Genomic DNA, 17958 nt, shown 5'->3' on the forward strand with positions numbered 1-17958 from the left:
GAGAGACACTTATGTTTCCTAAGGTGCTGTATCTTTGGTTCGCATTTACAAATGGTATAATGACCGTTAGGTTACTTTGAAGCCAGTAACCAGCAATCTGTTTACATTTACACTGGCTAAGAATCTCTTTTTTCACATTATAAAATAAAAATGCATTTGTGTGCAACAGCAACAGCTTTTAGGTGAATTCTTAATCTTAATAATGCACCAGGTTAGTGTCCCATTTGGACACTATTGTTGCAGGTATAGAGACCTCTGGCATCCTCTGTTTGCCGTCTTGATTCGCCTTTCTGTGAGGGGGTTTGATCATTATCATTTTCACCAGTCTTACAGCCATCATTAACTACCAATACTTGATTAATTTGCTGTTGAATGTCAATATAATACAAGTATTAATATGTTGCTTAACTACACAGTCAAAAATGGTTCTAATAACACTAACCCGAATCGATATTGGATCGAATCGAATTGAGATCGGATCGCATCAAATCATATAGAGTCGTGATAATCGATTCTGAAGCTTCAGAATCGGAATCGAATCGATTCTTGAAATTTGAATCGATACCCAGCCCTAGTCTTATACATCTTACCTTTCACTTTTGCTGGGACTTTCCTATCACAAATGACTCCCGAAATCCTTCTCCAACTGCTCCACCCTGCCTGCACTCTCTTTCTCACCTCACTATCGCAGCCCCCATTTTCCTGCACAGTTGACCCCAGGTACTTGAATTCACCATCATATGCATGCGAGTGTATGTATGTGTATATATATGTACACACACACACACCATATGCATGCATATATAAACAAATACCGCTTTTAACAGCCGGGGTCTGTTGTCAATATCCGCTTAACACACAGTCGACAGCAAGTATAAATCAGCCTGAAGGGAACAAGTGGAGCAAAAGTAATCTGTATACTAGATGTAACAATGGCTTGAACAACTTCCTGGACCCAAGATATTATTTAAGATTTTGTACAAGAAAGGAAGTGTTTTCTTTACACTTATTATGGGGGAGAAAACAAAAAAACAAACAAACAAAAAAAAACCCAACACCTTCCTGCATTGGTGAGAAGCAGGATAGACTGCAGCAGCGATTAACAAAAGATGCATCAGCCAGTGAAATCAACTGCAGGAAAAACTCACCAGAATTTGAATTCCGGCAGCCGTCTGATGAAGGGCCGAAACTCCTCGTTCTGCGTTGTGGGAAGTGATGGACCATCATCTTAAATAAAAATATTTAAAAAAAAAAAAAAAAAGTTAATAAATAAAATGGGAAAGTTTTTCCAAGGTGTAGTGGGTTTAAAAAAAAAAAACAACAACAAACCACCACCTAGAAGGTGCAAACAATGACATTTATACCACAGTATATGGATGACAATATGCGATTAAAGCTAGACTGCCTTTCAGATTTTTCCAAGTGTAGGTCATAAAAAGAATTTTCCCTGGACTACCAATTATTTTTGTTTAGTGGACCAAACGCTACTGAATTCAAATCACAGACTTCCAATTTTATTAGTTTTTTAATCGAACAATTAATGAATTTAGGGCCAAGTGGCCCTAAATTCTCCACTATTTTTTCCTACTTCACCCAATTCAAGATACTACATCATGCATCACATGGTGGGCTTTCCCCATTCATGCAAGGCATTGTGGGATACAAATTTGAAACAGGATAGAACAACGGAGGACGTGAATGAAATGTGGAAGACAGACTACAGTAACGGAAAGCAAAAAGAAAGGAAACGCAGGACCAAACTAATAAATCTCGGCGGTCAGCGAGCACCTCAGTGTGATGGGCTGTTCGTTTAGTGACAGGATGATGTAACCGTCAGTGTACGGTCAAAGGTAAACCTGTAGATGGCAGTAATGCAACGCTGTGGATGCCAGCCGCCATCAAACTCAAAAAGGTGGTAAACCTGCACATGCGCACACTGACTTCCTCTGTCTGCTTGACTGTGCAAAGCGAGCACTGTCATGCATATTATTTGCTAGAGAATCCCCTCAAATTAAATAGCTTCCCAGCCACAGAATGGCCTGGTAATTGAGATATTACAGAAATAAACATATCACAATGACCAAATTTCAGAGGGAGCCAAATTTCACTGATTTCATGAAATCGAAAGGCCATCTAGCTTTAATAAATTGGTTAAAAAAATATTTAACAAAAAAAAAAAAAAGTTGCTGGTGTCAGGTTTTCTGCAAGGAGATGTTTAACATTTTTGGCAAGAGTCTCCAGTGCTTGTGCTTAGTAAGCGGCAGATATAAAGCTGTAAATTGACCACCTCTGAACTGGAAATGTTTTCAGGACACTTTGGGGATTTTCAGTAGCATTAAAAGCTGCATTTTCTGTCTTCTGTGGCCATGTGGTCCAGTTCAGCCAATCAGAGCACGAGAATTGATCAACAAATATAGTGTTGCTTCCCGTCTTGCTCGACCTGAATCAAAGACAATTTTGTGGAGGAATAATTGGATTTGCAGCAAATTATGAGCAGCGGAGACCATATATTTAAAAAAAAAACCATTGAAAGGCAAGGTTTTTTTTCCCTCCTTTTTTCCCCTCCGTGGGATTGAGTAGCTGGCACAGACCGTCTGTGTAAATAGAGAAAACCACCAGTCGCCAGTGCTTGTGGACATCTCTGGAGCAGGGTGAAACACTTCTTGAAGATGCATTGCGACTGTGATCCAGTCACTCAAAACACGTTTGGAGGCGGGGTGGGATGGATATGACATTACATCACATTTGTAGGGTCAACGAATACGTCTCAACACATCCAGGATAGCAATAAAAGACCAACTAATTGACTGTCATATTGCCCTGCCAGAGAATATGCAAGCTTTGTGAGACTGTTTGGCAATGGTGCTGAACGGTAGAGCTCTCTAGCGCCAGTTTAACGGATAAAGGTGCCGCTTTAACGTCAAAGCTTCATGAGTCATCTCATTGCTCATTCACTTGTGTTTTTGTTAGTTAACCACACAATTAAAATGATACATAATTAACATGAAATCTGACCACAAGTGGTCACGAGAGATGTATTCATAACGCCAGGTATGAACTATGTATCTTGGCTTGTCCACTTGTAATTTGATTGCCCAGATGAATGTAAATTACAGGTGTGAACAGGGTCATAGCTGCCAAGCTTAGAAGCAAAGGAAAAAAAAAAAGAAAACTAAGCTTGCCTTGTTAACAGAAAACTTATCAAAATTATTAACATTTTCTTTGTTAAATAACAGCATGTTTTAATGTTATTATTAGGCTTAGAATATGTGGCACGGCATACAAGCCCAAGTGAATGAGTCATTATTATAGAAACTATAAATGGTTCACACATATGAATATAAACCTTCAATACCATCAAATGTATTGGCACCTTCTGACCAATCAGATTTGAGATTTAACACAGCAACAATGCAACATTTAATATGCTGCCATTTCTGAAGGTTTATATTTACATGTCATTTGCACAAGTGGCCTGCTTGGGCTTCATGCTGCCGGTCTGATCAAGTCTTAATGCACAGACTAGGTGGAGCAGCATAAGTATAGTTCATTATACTGCTCATGCGCATTTATTGCCTTGCACATCTTTTTCTAAAGCTGTACAGTATGCACTTTTTTTTTTTAAACATAGTGCTATGTGCACACAGGACACTTCTGTGCTGCAAGCAGTACATTGTACTCAACTACTGGATGTGTGATGAAAAACTTGATTTGACCTGACAAGCCCAGTGAGCAGGAACATTGCTTCAACTAACCTGGGTCATCAAGCAACGATGGGTCAACTTTCGGTGAAAGAAAAGCAATGAACAAATTGAGATGGTAGATTCCAAGAGCATACGTGACTATGTACCACCCCTGAAACACAAGAAACAAAACCAGCACAAAATGTACACTTTGCTTAATGTAAGCACATTATCCAACTTTCTGTATAAACTTACTATCTAGCTTCCTCAAGTAAAGAACTGCAATACTGGTGACTTCAGATACATTATTAAATAGTTAACTGAATAATGGACTTTTTTTTTTTTTTAAAAACTGACCAGTACATTTAAAAAAAAAAATAAACCCACAAGCACATACTCTGTTAGCTTATATATTATTTGGTCAAAAGTATGTGGATGCCTGACTAAGACTTGGCCATTTAACAGTTATTCCACGAAATCGAGTCATACATGACTTGATAACCGACGAGGCGCATAGCACCAAACTGGCTATAAACCATGTACGACGAGACTGAGTAGAATAATTGTTTTATTCTATCCACATTCACTGTTTCTCAAAATCCGACCATTTTCATTTTTTGCAAATTCGGTAAATGGAAAACTTTATACAAACCCCCCCCCCCAAAAAAAAATGTCATTTCTGCTTAGAATGTAAACAAACCAGCGAAATGACCGTAGCAATTTGTGAAAAATTTTATAATTCTTAATTTTTTTTTTTTAAACGGTATGTTCTTACCACCATTTGGGGGGTTGGTTCCATTTCTGAGTCGAGTTTTTATTTCATCCTTGGGTGGTTCAGCACCATGCTCTGCCATTTTGTTTTTCTCTACTCATTGGTATATACACTACCGTTCAAAAGTTTGGGGTCACTTTGAAATGTCCTTATTTTTGAAAGAAAAGCACTGTTCTTTTCAATGAAGATCACTTTAAACTAATCAGAAATCCACTCTATACATTGCTAATGTGGTAAATGACTATTCTAGCTGCAAATGTCTGGTTTTTGGTGCAATATCTCCATAGGTGTATAGAGGCCCATTTCCAGCAACTCTCACTCCAGTGTTCTAATGGTACAATGTGTTTGCTCATTGCCTCAGAAGGCTAATGGAGAATTAGAAAACCCTTGTACAATCATGTTAGCACAGCTGAAAACAGTTTAGCTCTTTAGAGAAGCTATAAAACTGACCTTCCTTTGAGCAGATTGAGTTTCTGGAGCATCACATTTGTGGGGTCGATTAAATGCTCAAAATGGCCAGAAAAATGTCTTGACTATATTTTCTATTCATTTTACAACTTATGGTGGGAAATAAAAGTGTGACACTTCATGGAAAACACAAAATTGTCTGGGTGACCCCAAACTTTTGAACGGTAGTGTAAGCCGATAGCCTCGTAGTAGAGTAGCTATCAGAACATGCGATTGCTCATATCCAGTAAATGTGGATAGAATATTCCACTTCTTTGCCTCTTTTGAACCATGTTTAGTATCCAGCCAGATTGTCGAGAACTGTCCAATGAAGTTTAAAGCATTTGGGTGAATCTGAGCAGATATCACCACTCTATACACTTCAGAATATAATGTGCATTTTGTCAACAGTCACATCAATAAATACTAGGCATGTAATGATATATCATGCGACCATAAATCGTGATACAAATTTGTGACGATTCGAATTGATGAAATAAATGAATCATGATCATCATCAGGCTGTGTAATCTCTTTGCAAACATGTACAATAGCTGGAATATATGTGGCTTCATCCTAAGCGGAAGTAGCGCAGCTCTATTTAAAAAAAAAAAAAATCTAAAATGGGAGAGGGGTGTTGTATGATTGACTTTACAAACAGATTTAACAAGAAATCGGAGCTCTTTTTACAGACCACTGAAAGCTAAAGAAAAGAAGAAAAATGGAGGTAAAAGAATTGTTCATAAAAAAGTTTAAGAAAAAGCCCATTTGTGAACTTCAATTTTTTAAAAGGAATATTTTAGTTAATAGGCCATTATATTTTACATCAGTCTTAAATGTGGGTAAATTATTGTTGGCTATTAAGAAAATTCAAGTTTTTTTGATTTAACAAAAATACTAGTGCTGTCAAGCGATTAAAATATTTAATCGCGATTAATGTCGCGACTGTCATAGTTAACTCGCGATTAATCGCAAATTTTTGTCACATGAAAAACCATTGTAAGTCTCTTATCAGCATAAAGTGAATGGGCTTGCTTTGTACCAATGTTTTTTTTTTTTTATTGCAGAGCATAACACTACGGAGCCGTAGAGGGGACATGGTGAATAAAAAAAAAAAAACATGGGAACGACTTATAAGGCATGTGCACAAGATATTAATGCGCGCGCACGAGTTATAACCCGTGCACACGCTTTGCGTTAAGGCGTGCGCTCGGGTAGTTAAAAGTGAGAGGACGAGTTACTACGGCTCCGTATAACACGTCTTGTCACAGCCACTGCAAAGTCGGGCTGGAGCCGCCGATGGGAAAATGAAACCTAAGCCGAGCACCATGGTTCTTCATCCCGAGGAGCGGCAGCGCGAGCTGCCCGCACTGGTTCTTTGGGGGGAGGGCAGAGGACTCTGGCTGTGCACGGCATGACATTACAGTCTAGCTGCTATCATTTTTCTAAGCAAAGTCTCTGTTCTGTTCCAAGTTCCTGGCAGTTTCAAAGGCTTATGAAAAACCTACATCATGTCACAGAGCGTTAATCTCGCGATAAAAAAAATTATCGCCGTTAAAATTGAGTCAAGTTAACGCGATAACGCGACATTTTTGACAGCACTAAAAAATATGTAAACTGAAAGAATAGGAAAATGTTACAATTTCTGGCAATAAATTCTTAAAATAAAAATAAAATAAACACACAACCCTGTGGATAAATCTAACCGCAAACCCAATGTCATGAATCGAATCGTGAATTGAGCGAATTGTTACATGCCAACTAAATACAAAAGGAAGCTGTTCCACTGGCAGTCATATAAAAAGCTGATGCCATAACATGGTGGTATGCTTCAGATCATGAGCAGTTCCTTTCCCTTATTTTCCCATTATTCTGGTACAAGTTGATGTTTCTCTTATCTGTCCAGAATTTTTTTTTTTTGGGGGGTGGGGGGGTGTTAAAGATGCTTTTGACAAAGTAATCTGCTCTTCCTGTTTTTGAGATTTAGCTTCTTGTGGTAAACCCCCTGTTACTCTTGCTCAGGCTTGTCTTGATTGTTGACTGACACAGATACACCGACCTCTTTTGGGGTGTTCCTGATCTGGCCAACTTATGTGAAGGGGGTTTTCTTCACCAGGGAAAGAACTGTTCTATCATCCATCACAATTGTTTTCCGTGGTTTTCCAGGCCTTTTGGGATTCTTTTAAGAATGTACCAAATAGCATTATTTGGCTGCAATAATGGTTTTGGTTTGATTTTTAACCCCAACGATGGCCTGCTTCACCGGCAGTGATGGCTCTTTGCATTTCATATTAAAAGTTAACAGCAACAGAATCCAAATGCAATATTCATATACATTATTCAATTTTACCTCCTCGATCCTGTGGTACAGGAAGAACAGTCAATTATTTACGGACATAATTGGATCTATTTGGTTAATTCTGTTTATATTTAACATTTAAAAAGTTCCACCCAATTAATGTGACTAAGAAGTGTTCTTATTTTGATTGAGACATATCTGACAGCATGAGGTTAGGCTGATTTCACACTTATCTCCCCCCCAATATTCCAATGTTGCAACACAACTAAAAATAACTTTTCAAATTTTGAGACATTCATTGGTATGCGATGTGGTATCCCGCTTTAACTGTGGCAACATACATTCAAGTCATTATTATTACATATTTAAAAAAATAAAATAAGATAATAATAATAATAAATCCAGAAAGTAAGCTCAGGTACTGATTTAGCGGATACTAGCTAGGATTTGTAAGAGGATTGTTGTGGTTAAAGTGTGTGCAAATAAACACCTTGTGTGAAAGCAGCCTGAGAATATCAACGAGATCCTAAAAAAACCATGAGCTTTTGCTCCTAAATTGGATGAATAATTGCGAAATAAAATTGTGATTTTATTATTGTGCAGCTCTGTTCCTACAGCTACCCATATTTGACAAACTCAATATAGCTTTATATCTTTTTAATGCAACAATAAGTAACCAAACTAGTGCATCATTTCTATCTGTGCATGGTCATAGTGCATCAAAGCATTCACAACAAAGAGGGGATGTACACCACAATCAATAAATATAATAAAATAGTAGGGTAATGACCTGCAAGATGCATCTTACCTGTAGTATATACACTCTGATCATGTATATTGCTGTAAGGATGAGCGTGACCGCCCATCGTACTGCTGAGAACGGAGTTGACTTATCCAACCATGACTGGTAGATCTACAACAGACCCAGTGTGTGTGTGGGGGGGTTAAAAAAACAAAAAAACAAAATAACAAATGAACTACTACATCGAGCAAAGGTTCACAAACATTTTTTGGACCAGGGGTCACACATACAAAAGCTGACATTAAATATGAAACTATTTGTATTACACAGATATCATGGGCAAACCATAGATAATTTGGGACTGTGTAAGGCTGCATATGAAAACTGACAGCTGATCACTGTCTTATTGTGAAGGAAAGAACTATTCAAAATGGTAAGTAGAGCCCTGCACTCCCGCGGGAGTCCCGCGGGACCCACCGCAAAGCAGTGCGGTGCGGGACAAATTTTGAAAGCTCATTGTGGGCGCGGGCGGTGATAAGCTGCAGTCCCGCTAACTAAAAAACGTGTTTAAAATAAAATTTATAAATTATTAATTTATGTCTATCACATATAATTTGTTCTGGATATTTTATTTGGCATTAATAAAAACATTTTAAGATGCCTAAATTTGCAGAGAGAGTCAGATTGCCATTGATCACCCTAACGGGCAATCCTCTGATCACTCTAATGACTCGCCGTTCACACCCAGCCTCCAGTGACCCACACTAACATGATGCCTCAATGACACCTTAGATGAGCTGGTCAGCAGAATTCTGATTCTGATCCAGGAGAGGATAAATATCTCTCGTATGTTTCCGATTCCTTTCCTCTTCCGTGTTTGAGATCTCCAATCATGGCAGAAGAGCAGAGCTCCTCTACTGAAGCTCACAGTGCTTCAAAAGTAAGTGCTGCTTTAAAAAGAGGTACATTTACCGTTAAAAAGTCAAGAGTCCTGAAATCGGACATTTGGAAATCATTCTCACTCATGTACGACGCGGAGGGAAATCGGCTCCCTTTGCTTGCTGTGATAAGTGCCAAAAGGTTCTGACATACTAGGATATTCTAGTTAGAAATGCTTTACAAATGTAAACTGGGTTAGCCTAATGTTTTGTATGGCTGAACAATAAATATACCAAATTTCCACTTGGAATTACGTGCTCGCCTGTCTTTTTTTATTGTTCATTATTATTATTATTATTATTATTAGAGACACTGACGAAGGCAACAGCCGAAGCGTTTGTCTCCTTCTGCTGCTAAAAACAACTGAAAAGAAATGTAACTAAAGTTCAAGAGTGCGATCCATCTCTCCTTTCACACCAATTATTCATAGGAGACGCACCACGGGAGAGCGCATACTTAAATGATTAGCCTACTTAAATAATTATTATTATTAGGTCTACATGTTGCCATTTCAACATTCCGAATTCAGAAACAAGGTAAATAATAACAAACGTGAACGTGAGCTGTAGATATTTATGCTCAAATCCACTCAAAGTAGGGGGCGGGGCACCATCACGCTGTGTCAAGACAAGAACTTTCCTGAGAAATAACGCGAACGTCTGCATCATGCGGGATTTGTGGGCGGGAGCGGGACAAAATATGGCAGGCGCGGGCGGGAGCAGGACTGAAAATCATAATTCTTTGCAGGAGCGGGCGGGAGCGGGACTGCACAATGCGGGCGTGGGTGGGACTGAAAAATCCGACCCGCGCAGACCTCTAACAGTAAGTATATTAGATTGCTTGTAAAACAGTGGTATGTTAAGGTTATAAATAATAAAAGCTGTATCACAGAAGAAATAATGGCAGCAGCAATAATGTAAATAATAAAAACAGCAGATAAAATTGCAAGAATTATTTAAGCGATAGTCAAAGTAGTAGGAACTATTACTACCATTTCAATAGAAACAGACACTTAGGAAAATTAATCAGAATAACATGTACACATTTAAATTATATATTAAATAGGTCAATAAGGGTATTTTATTGTAGCCCATCAGAGAAAACGTTTGATCACACACACGTGGAGCTGAATAGCACAAGCATCCTTTGAGCATGCGTTTGCATGTTTGGAAACTGGGTTCGATTCAACACCATGAACAGAGCAGGCCAAGTCTCACAGTGCCATCTATCAGACATATGTAAAACAGCAGAATTAACACAATAAATAGGTTAAAAAAAAAAAAAAGATCTTGAGCCATCAGGCCACAGATTGTCCATGTCTGACTTAAAGGCTAATAAGAAATCACCATACCCAGCTTGGGGGGAATTTAAGACACCACTTTTAATGGTGGTCACCAAAAGGTGGCCTCTTTTTTTTTTTTTCTTTCCACAGCTGTATATCAACACAGAACAGCAAGTAATTGAGTCTCAATTAATACGAGTTTGGGGACAGCACTGCAGCCTCACCTGTCCAAGACGTGTGAAGAAGCTGGCTATGGCGGATGGTTTCCCATGGATGGATTCAGCAGAACTGTCTCCTTCTGACATTCTGTCTAAACACAAAGCAGATCCAACATCTGGCTGAATGGGTCACAGCTGCAGTACAAGCCAACATCAATTTAAAGCTAAAAAAAATAAAGAGCAGCTTCAAGACAATCAATAGTCTGTTAATGTAGCCTCAACGCAAATGACATCTGGTCAGCATAGCCATTTCTAGTAACATCGGGGTTGGGGGGCATTCAGTAGCGGATTCGTTTTCTAGAACAGCCGCTTTGACAGAGGTTCCAGCTGCAATGATTATTGTTTCTATCTATCTATTCTACTAAAGGAAGGCTGTCTGTCTCTCTGTCCTTTCACCTATGCAAACTGACACGGCTGGACGTACATACTTTGCACATGGATTGGTGACACCCCAGAGGGGTCCCAAGACAACATTTTCAATTTTCCAAAACATGGGATTAATGCTAATCCAACACGATATTAATTTCCCATAGGCTACATGCTCACGCTAACACACTGCGCACAGCCTTGGCGGGGAATCCCCTCCCTGACTCACCTGAGAGTTTCGATTGTATGGGACCTCGCAATCGGCACTCCTCACCAGAGACTTTTGCTAGGACCAAGTCTACGTCACCGAGGAGACGTGGGGAGCGATTTATGTTATTTTGACAGAACACAGTGAAAACATCTCGCATGTGTCTGCTCAATTCCCCACTGGGCTTTCTAGACCCGTGTTAGACAAAAAGATATCATTCAGAGGAAATCAGGTTCACAGGTAATAACTACGACTGTCGTAGTAACAATTACAACATGGACTTGTATAGTAAATGCTCCACATTAACATGGACAGTTAACAGACAGTTGACCGACTGTCCAGGATAACTAATGCCGCTTTTCCACTACAAACGCGGCTGAGTCGGGCTGAGCCGTGCCGTGCTGAGTTGGGCTGAGTCGAGCTGAGCGGGTCTATTGGAGTTGCATTTCGACTACAACCGCGCTGAACCGTGCTGGCTGGAAGTGGGTGGACACATTGGGTGGAGTTAGCAAAAGTGGGTGGACGTCACGTGATGTCGTTAAGCGGCGCAAACAGTGACATCAGTGATCTTTTAAGCGGTAGTCTCACAACCCGAATAGTAAATAAACATGGAGGACATGGAGTCGTTAGTGTTGCTGGTCTTGGTGCTGTGGCTTGTTGTCACCGACAACGCCAACAGATACTGGCAAGAGCGTATAGATGAGGCGAGGCGCACAAGGCTTCAGAAATTCTCGTAATTCTTCTTCTTCCGGGTTTACGGTGTTTACAGATCCCAGCGTGCTCGCGGGGCGTGTGTGGGCATGTGAGGACACTCCCCGTCACCAATCAGTGCACAGGGGAGTGTCTGCTCACGCCCCTAGCCCCACTCGGCTCGGTTTGGCTCGCTTCAGCCCCACTCCAAAACCATGCGAGTTTTGGGTGCTAAGCAGGGCTGAAGCGAGCTGAGTCGTGCTGCTCTGAGGTAGTCGAAACGCAAGCCGTGTCGGGCTGAAGTGAGCTGAAAAAGGGTAGTGGAAAAGGGCCATACATGTTTGGTCCAGACAAGTCAAATTTGCATCTGCCTGTCTGGAGGGACAAGCTGAATTATTCCCAACTGTCCCCGAAGTTCCAGGAGTCCCCCACATGTTGATAGCAGCTCCCTGACGCTCACAAATTAGATACAATATCCAGGAATCGAGAGAGAGAGAGAGAGAGAGAGAGAGAGAGAGAGAGAGAGAATCCTGATTGCTCTGTCTTGTTAAGTAGACCAATCAGTGTTCTGAGTGGGCGGGCTTATGCCTTATCTCCCGGACCGTGACTCCATCAATTCAGCGTACCCAGGAGCATCATGGCAAAGTGCCCCCAAAAAATGAAAATGCAAAGCCCACTTCACCTCAGACTACACGAAAGTGTCCCCCTTGCCTAATAAGGGTAAAAAATTATAGGTGTTCTGCGCTGTACCAGGGCTCGACATTAAGAACTGCCCGATTGCCCGGGGTAAGTGAAACACACATTCAGTCAAGTGGGATATGTCCCCAACATGCCCGACCAGGCAAGTTAGAATGAGCATATATCACGATCTAGCACCACAAAAATTAGGCATTTTGATCTTTTATTTCAGTTCCTAAAAGCATCCCTCACTACGTATCCACCATTATGTCTTGCCTGTTTTCTTAGGTGCGGTTTCATTTACTGCTTTGCAAGTTGTTTTCTATACCCCCGCTGTTGTAGTATGGTACGCGTACTGTATCAACCCCTTGTGCATGACGTCAAGCATCACGTGATAATTACAGCTGGGGTCAGACAGACACTGTCTTTCATGCAAGCAAGGTTTAATCCGTCTTCAATATGGTTAATTTTTGCACTGCTTTTACTTGTTCAAACAAAGAAATGGATAAAAGGCATTACTGTCTCTCACCGCTATCAAGAAAAATGTTAAATAGAAGCAAAGAACAATGAGGAAATGAGTGGTTAAAGAATATGAAGAGAGCAGCTCAGCCTGAAAACTCCAGAGAAACTCATGATTGCATTTAAAATGTATTTTACAAAAACAAATTCAGAAGTGAGGATGGAAGAGTTTGCTTAAGAATCTCTTTTTTTTTTTTTTTCCCCTGCTTGCATTCAAGGTAGCTCCTTCATTAAAGTGTTTGATTTTCTTACAGGTGAAGCCTCTTCCTTATTTGACACAAAGCCCAGATTGGTTTCAAACAATTTGGGAATAAAAAAACCTCAAGGAGTGACATGCGCAATAAATCCTGAAAGAACAGAACAGATTAAGAGCCGAGAGAGCTGGAGCTTTGTTTCCGTTATCAGAGGAACACAGTCCTGTGCAAAATATTTATACATTGTCATCCACCTCTAGGTTTATTTAAAAAAATAAATAAAAAAAACCCTGCACTGCGTCATGACGGAATTCAGTTGCACTGATTCAGTTACAGGTTGCTACGTCTGTATAAAAACACCCACAACCTACACACTAAATTATTTTAAACTCAAACGTTATCCTGTCTGTCATGACAGCACACTGTTTTTTTTTTTTTAACCATTTTTATCATACATACATACGTGCGTACATATGTCACACACAACCCCAATTCCAAAAAAAGTTGGGACAAAGTACAAATTGCAAATAAAAACAGAATGCAATGATGTGGAAGTTTCAAAATTCCATATTTTATTCAGAATAGAACATAGATGACAAATGTTTACACTAATAGAACATAGATGACAAATGTTTACAGAAAATTTATCATTTAAAGAGAAAAATTAAGTGATTTTAAATTTCATGACAAAAACACCTCAAAAAAGTTGGGACAAGGCCATGTTTACCACTGTGAGACATCCCCTTTTCTCTTTACAACAGTTTGTAAATGTCTGGGGACTGAGGAGACAAGTTGCTCAAGTTTAGGGATAGGAATGTTAACCCATTCTTGTCTAATGTAGGATTCTAGTTGCTCAACTGTCTTAGGTCTTTTTTTGTCGTATCTTCCGTTTTATGATGCGCCAAATGTTTTCTATGGGTGAAAGATCTGGACTGCAGGCTGGCCAGTTCAGTACCCGGACCCTTCTTCTACGCAGCCATGATGCTGTAATTGATGCAGTATGTGGTTTAGCATTGTCATGTTGGAAAATGCAAGGTCTTCCCTGAAAGAGACGTCGTCTGGATGGGAGCATATGTTGCTCTAGAACCTGGATATACCTTTCAGCATTGATGGTGTCTTTCCAGATGCGCAAGCTGCCCATGCCTCGGAGGGTCTAATTCGTGCCGTGACAGCACTTTTTTCCCCACTAGTTCCATATCATGCGAATTCCCTTTACTGTCTATCTGCGCATCTCAGAATGACACAGGACAATGGGCGAACTAGATTTTTTTTTTCCCCCAGCCACGGTACGCCGGAAATCCGGCGCGGCGCCGGAACGCTATCACCCCTGCGCACTAATGCAACCCCATACCATCAGAGATGCAGGCTTCTGAACTGAGCGCTGATAACTCGGGTCGTCCTTCTCCTCTTTAGTCCGAATGACACGGCGTCCCTGATTTCCATAAAGAACTTCAAATTTTGATTCGTCTGACCACAGAACAGTTTTCCACTTTGCCACAGTCCATTTTAAATGAGCCTTGGCCCAGAGAAGACGCCTGCGCTTCTGGATCATGTTTAGATACGGCTTCTTCTTTGAACTATAGAGTTTTAGCTGGCAATGGCGGATGGCACGGTGAATTGTGTTCACAGATAATGTTCTCTGGAAATATATCTGAGCCCATTTTGTGATTTCCAATACAGAAGCATGCCTGTATGTGATGCAGTGCCGTCTAAGGGCCCGAAGATCACGGGCACCCAGTATGGTTTTCCGGCCTTGACCCTTACGCACAGAGATTCTTCCAGATTCTCTGAATCTTTTGTTGATATTATGACCTATTGCCAATTGACCTAATGAGTTGCAATTTGGTCCTCCAGCTGTTCCTTTTTTGTACCTTTAACTTTTCCAGCCTCTTATTGCCCCTGTCCCAACTTTGAGATGTGTTGCTGTCATGAAATTTCAAATGAGCCAATATTTGGCATGAAATTTCCAAATGTCTCACTTTCGACATTTGATATGTTGTCTATGTTCTATTGTGAATACAATATCAGTTTGAGATTTGTAAATGATTGCATTCCGTTTTTATTTACAATTTGTCCCAACTTTTTTGGAATTGGGGTTGTAATTAACATCATTCATTCATGCATGCATGAATGATATTAATTACATTAATGAATGTAATGAATTAATATATTAATGCATGCATGCATGCATACACTCAAACACAGTATTGTTCAAAAGTCTTGGCACCCTATTGTTTTCTTCTTACAAACTTTGTTATAGATTTCTATGTTAAGATTTCTACATTATCGAGTAATGAACCTACAGTCTGAGAGAGTTCTACACAAACACACTGAGCTTTACAACAGCTGCATGCATGTGAAATGGAAATAAATCGAATAAGGCAGGAAAAACTATTTTGGATAAAATTGTTATTGTCTGTTACAAGTAAAAAGTAACTAACAACCAAACTTAATAATAAACTTAATCAATAATCAAACTTCAACTCGATGTGTGCGCTTCATTTTTTGTTGCAATTCTACAACTATTCTAAGGTTTTCCTAAAAAAAAAAAAAAACTCGCAAAATAGGGGACAAGCGATAATATTGGGGGGGGGGGGGGGGGGATTTAGGGGGCAAGTGGGTTTAAAAGTTAATGTCGAGCCCTGCGTACTGTTTGCAGCAGTGACCATCATTGCCCATGGTGGAGTAAAGAACTGTAAAAGACATGTTGAGGTGAGTTTAACAGTGTCATTTGTTCATGTGCAGATTATTTATACCAGCTGGTTCGCTGCTAAGGCTACACGATAAGGCCAAACTCCTTGAAGACTTGCTTAAAGTTGCAATCGAATATTAAAGTGTTAAATAATAGTAATAAGCAGTTTACACACATAGTACAAGTAGTCTACATCAGTGATTCCCAACCACTGTGCCACGGCACATTAGTGTGCCGTGAGAGATCATCAGGTGTACCATGGGAAATCATCCAATTTCACTTAATTGTTCAGAAAATTTATTTACTGCAAATAATTTGCGTTCGTTCGTCTATGCCAGCGACCTATAGTAACAGGCAGAACAATTAAATAATCTTCCACTAGATGGCAACAGGTAGCTAATTAACCTGTGTATCTACCTACTGCCATTCAAACAATAGAATTAGTAATGCTTCGGGTGTGACAGCAGTGATGGCGATGGATAAATATTTGAAAAAGTACACAATCCAAACTGGGTCCTGGAGAAAATTCTGACCTAGATGAAGGCCCTAGTACGAGTAGAGGTCAGAAGAAAGCAAAAAAGGTGATTTTCCACAACCTATCTATGCGAGCTGGGCTTTTCAAGCATGACTGCTATAAAAACTAAAAAAGGGAGAGAGACTCTGAGCTGTTGAGGAAGATCTTTGTGTGTGTCTTTCTTCAATTCCTGCAAGTATATCAGCTTTGTGTTCAACTAAACAGGCCCAGGTTTCACACGGAGTAAGTAAATTGTGAGTAAATTCAGATGATATTGATATATATAAAAACACACACACACTTTTTTGTGACAATTTGCCTGGTGGTGTGCCATGGGATTTTTCGAATGTAAAATATGTGCTGTGGCTCAAGAAAGGTTGGGAAACACTGGTCTACGTAGTCACATTTTCTACATATAGGCCAATCTAATTTGGTTTACAAACTAGAGAAAATTACTTTGAGTATTACATACAACCGAGCCAGACAATATAGTAAATGATGCCTTATGCTTTTATTTATATATTTTTTTATTTATATATATATATATATATATATATATATATATATATATATATATATATATATATATATATATATAAAAGGGATTTTCAATCACCAAAAAATTGAATAGCAATTATTTCAGACTTGCCTCAATAAAGTTCCAACAAAACTAGTTCAATCGGCTCAGTGATCCGGCCGTGTTATTGTTTACAAAATCCCGGGGAAGCCGAGTACAGCGGGTGAGTGTAAAAATAACCACGTTGTAATATCTAATTATAGATTATTAGACTCTGAATTCACCAAAAAAAAAAAAAAATCGGAGAAATGGTGATCAAATACCTCAATAAAATATATGTGGTAAATTCATTTCATTTGGACTTTTTAATTGTAATTTCTCTTTTGTATGGTACATATTAACACTATCGTAAAATATTTGGCAGGAGTTTTACAACAGTGCCGAACTCGCTTACGTTTTTTTTTTTTTCTACTTATAACCTGATTCTGTCCCCCTCATCATGTCCAACTTGCAACCTTTTGGCTTTATTTCTTTAAATTAATTTGTACTTCATATTTTAATGGATTAATCAAAATTTAACTATTTCTTCCAGAAGCTCTGAATTTGGGTGAGTCTTAGGCTACGTTCACACTGCAGGCTGAAGTGACTCAAATCCGATCTTTTCGCCCATATGTGACCCGTATCCGATCTTTTATTGACAATTTGAACGACACAGATCCGATTTTTTCAAATCCGACCCAGGCCGTTTGGATATGTGGTCCTAATTCCGATTCCTATCCGCTCTTTTCATATGCGACTTCAGTCTGAACCGCCAGGTCGCATTCATCCGACTTACACGTCATCAACAAGCCACAAACGTCACTATTCTGCGCTGAAGTAGGCGGCGGGTCTCTCAAAAAAAGTTACAACAACATGGCGCATAATCACAGGCGCAGATAGAGGGTGGGACTCGTCCCACCCAGATTTAAATTCACCTCGTTCGGTCCCCCCCACTTATAGGGAGGAAAAAACATCTATGCTGTCTTTCTTTGCACAAGGCAAACCTCACGGAAAAATCAAAAGACTAATTACCATTCGGTTTATTGAGGTGCACAGCAGTGTATACATAGTTGCAACAACTCACATAAAACAAAGACTGATATTCGGTTGGTTGAGCTGCGCAGACTGCACAGGTTGTGAGCTCGAGCTTGGTTGCTAT

At 39.6% G+C, this 17958-nt stretch overlaps 1 protein-coding gene across 3 annotated transcripts in view; it reads right to left on the reverse strand.

Annotated features, from left to right (window-relative positions):
- The window catches only part of rer1 (retention in endoplasmic reticulum sorting receptor 1), a 49840-nt gene that overhangs the window by 18934 nt on the left and 12948 nt on the right, over nucleotides 1-17958 (reverse strand). For 2 of the 3 annotated variants that reach the window (XM_060931471.1, XM_060931468.1), the window contains exons 2-5: nucleotides 10389-10474; nucleotides 8010-8114; nucleotides 3756-3855; nucleotides 1149-1227 (exon numbers count right to left, since the gene is read on the reverse strand). In XM_060931471.1, the coding sequence (XP_060787454.1) occupies nucleotides 1149-1227; nucleotides 3756-3855; nucleotides 8010-8114; nucleotides 10389-10469 (365 nt within the window). In that variant the 5' untranslated portion in view covers nucleotides 10470-10474. The remainder of the gene's footprint in view (nucleotides 1-1148; nucleotides 1228-3755; nucleotides 3856-8009; nucleotides 8115-10388; nucleotides 10475-17958) is intronic. The other variant, XM_060931470.1, reaches the window with a different exon arrangement.

Source organism: Neoarius graeffei, chromosome 10 (assembly GCF_027579695.1).
Source record: "Neoarius graeffei isolate fNeoGra1 chromosome 10, fNeoGra1.pri, whole genome shotgun sequence".
In the NCBI taxonomy this organism is placed as follows: Eukaryota; Metazoa; Chordata; class Actinopteri; order Siluriformes; family Ariidae; genus Neoarius; species Neoarius graeffei.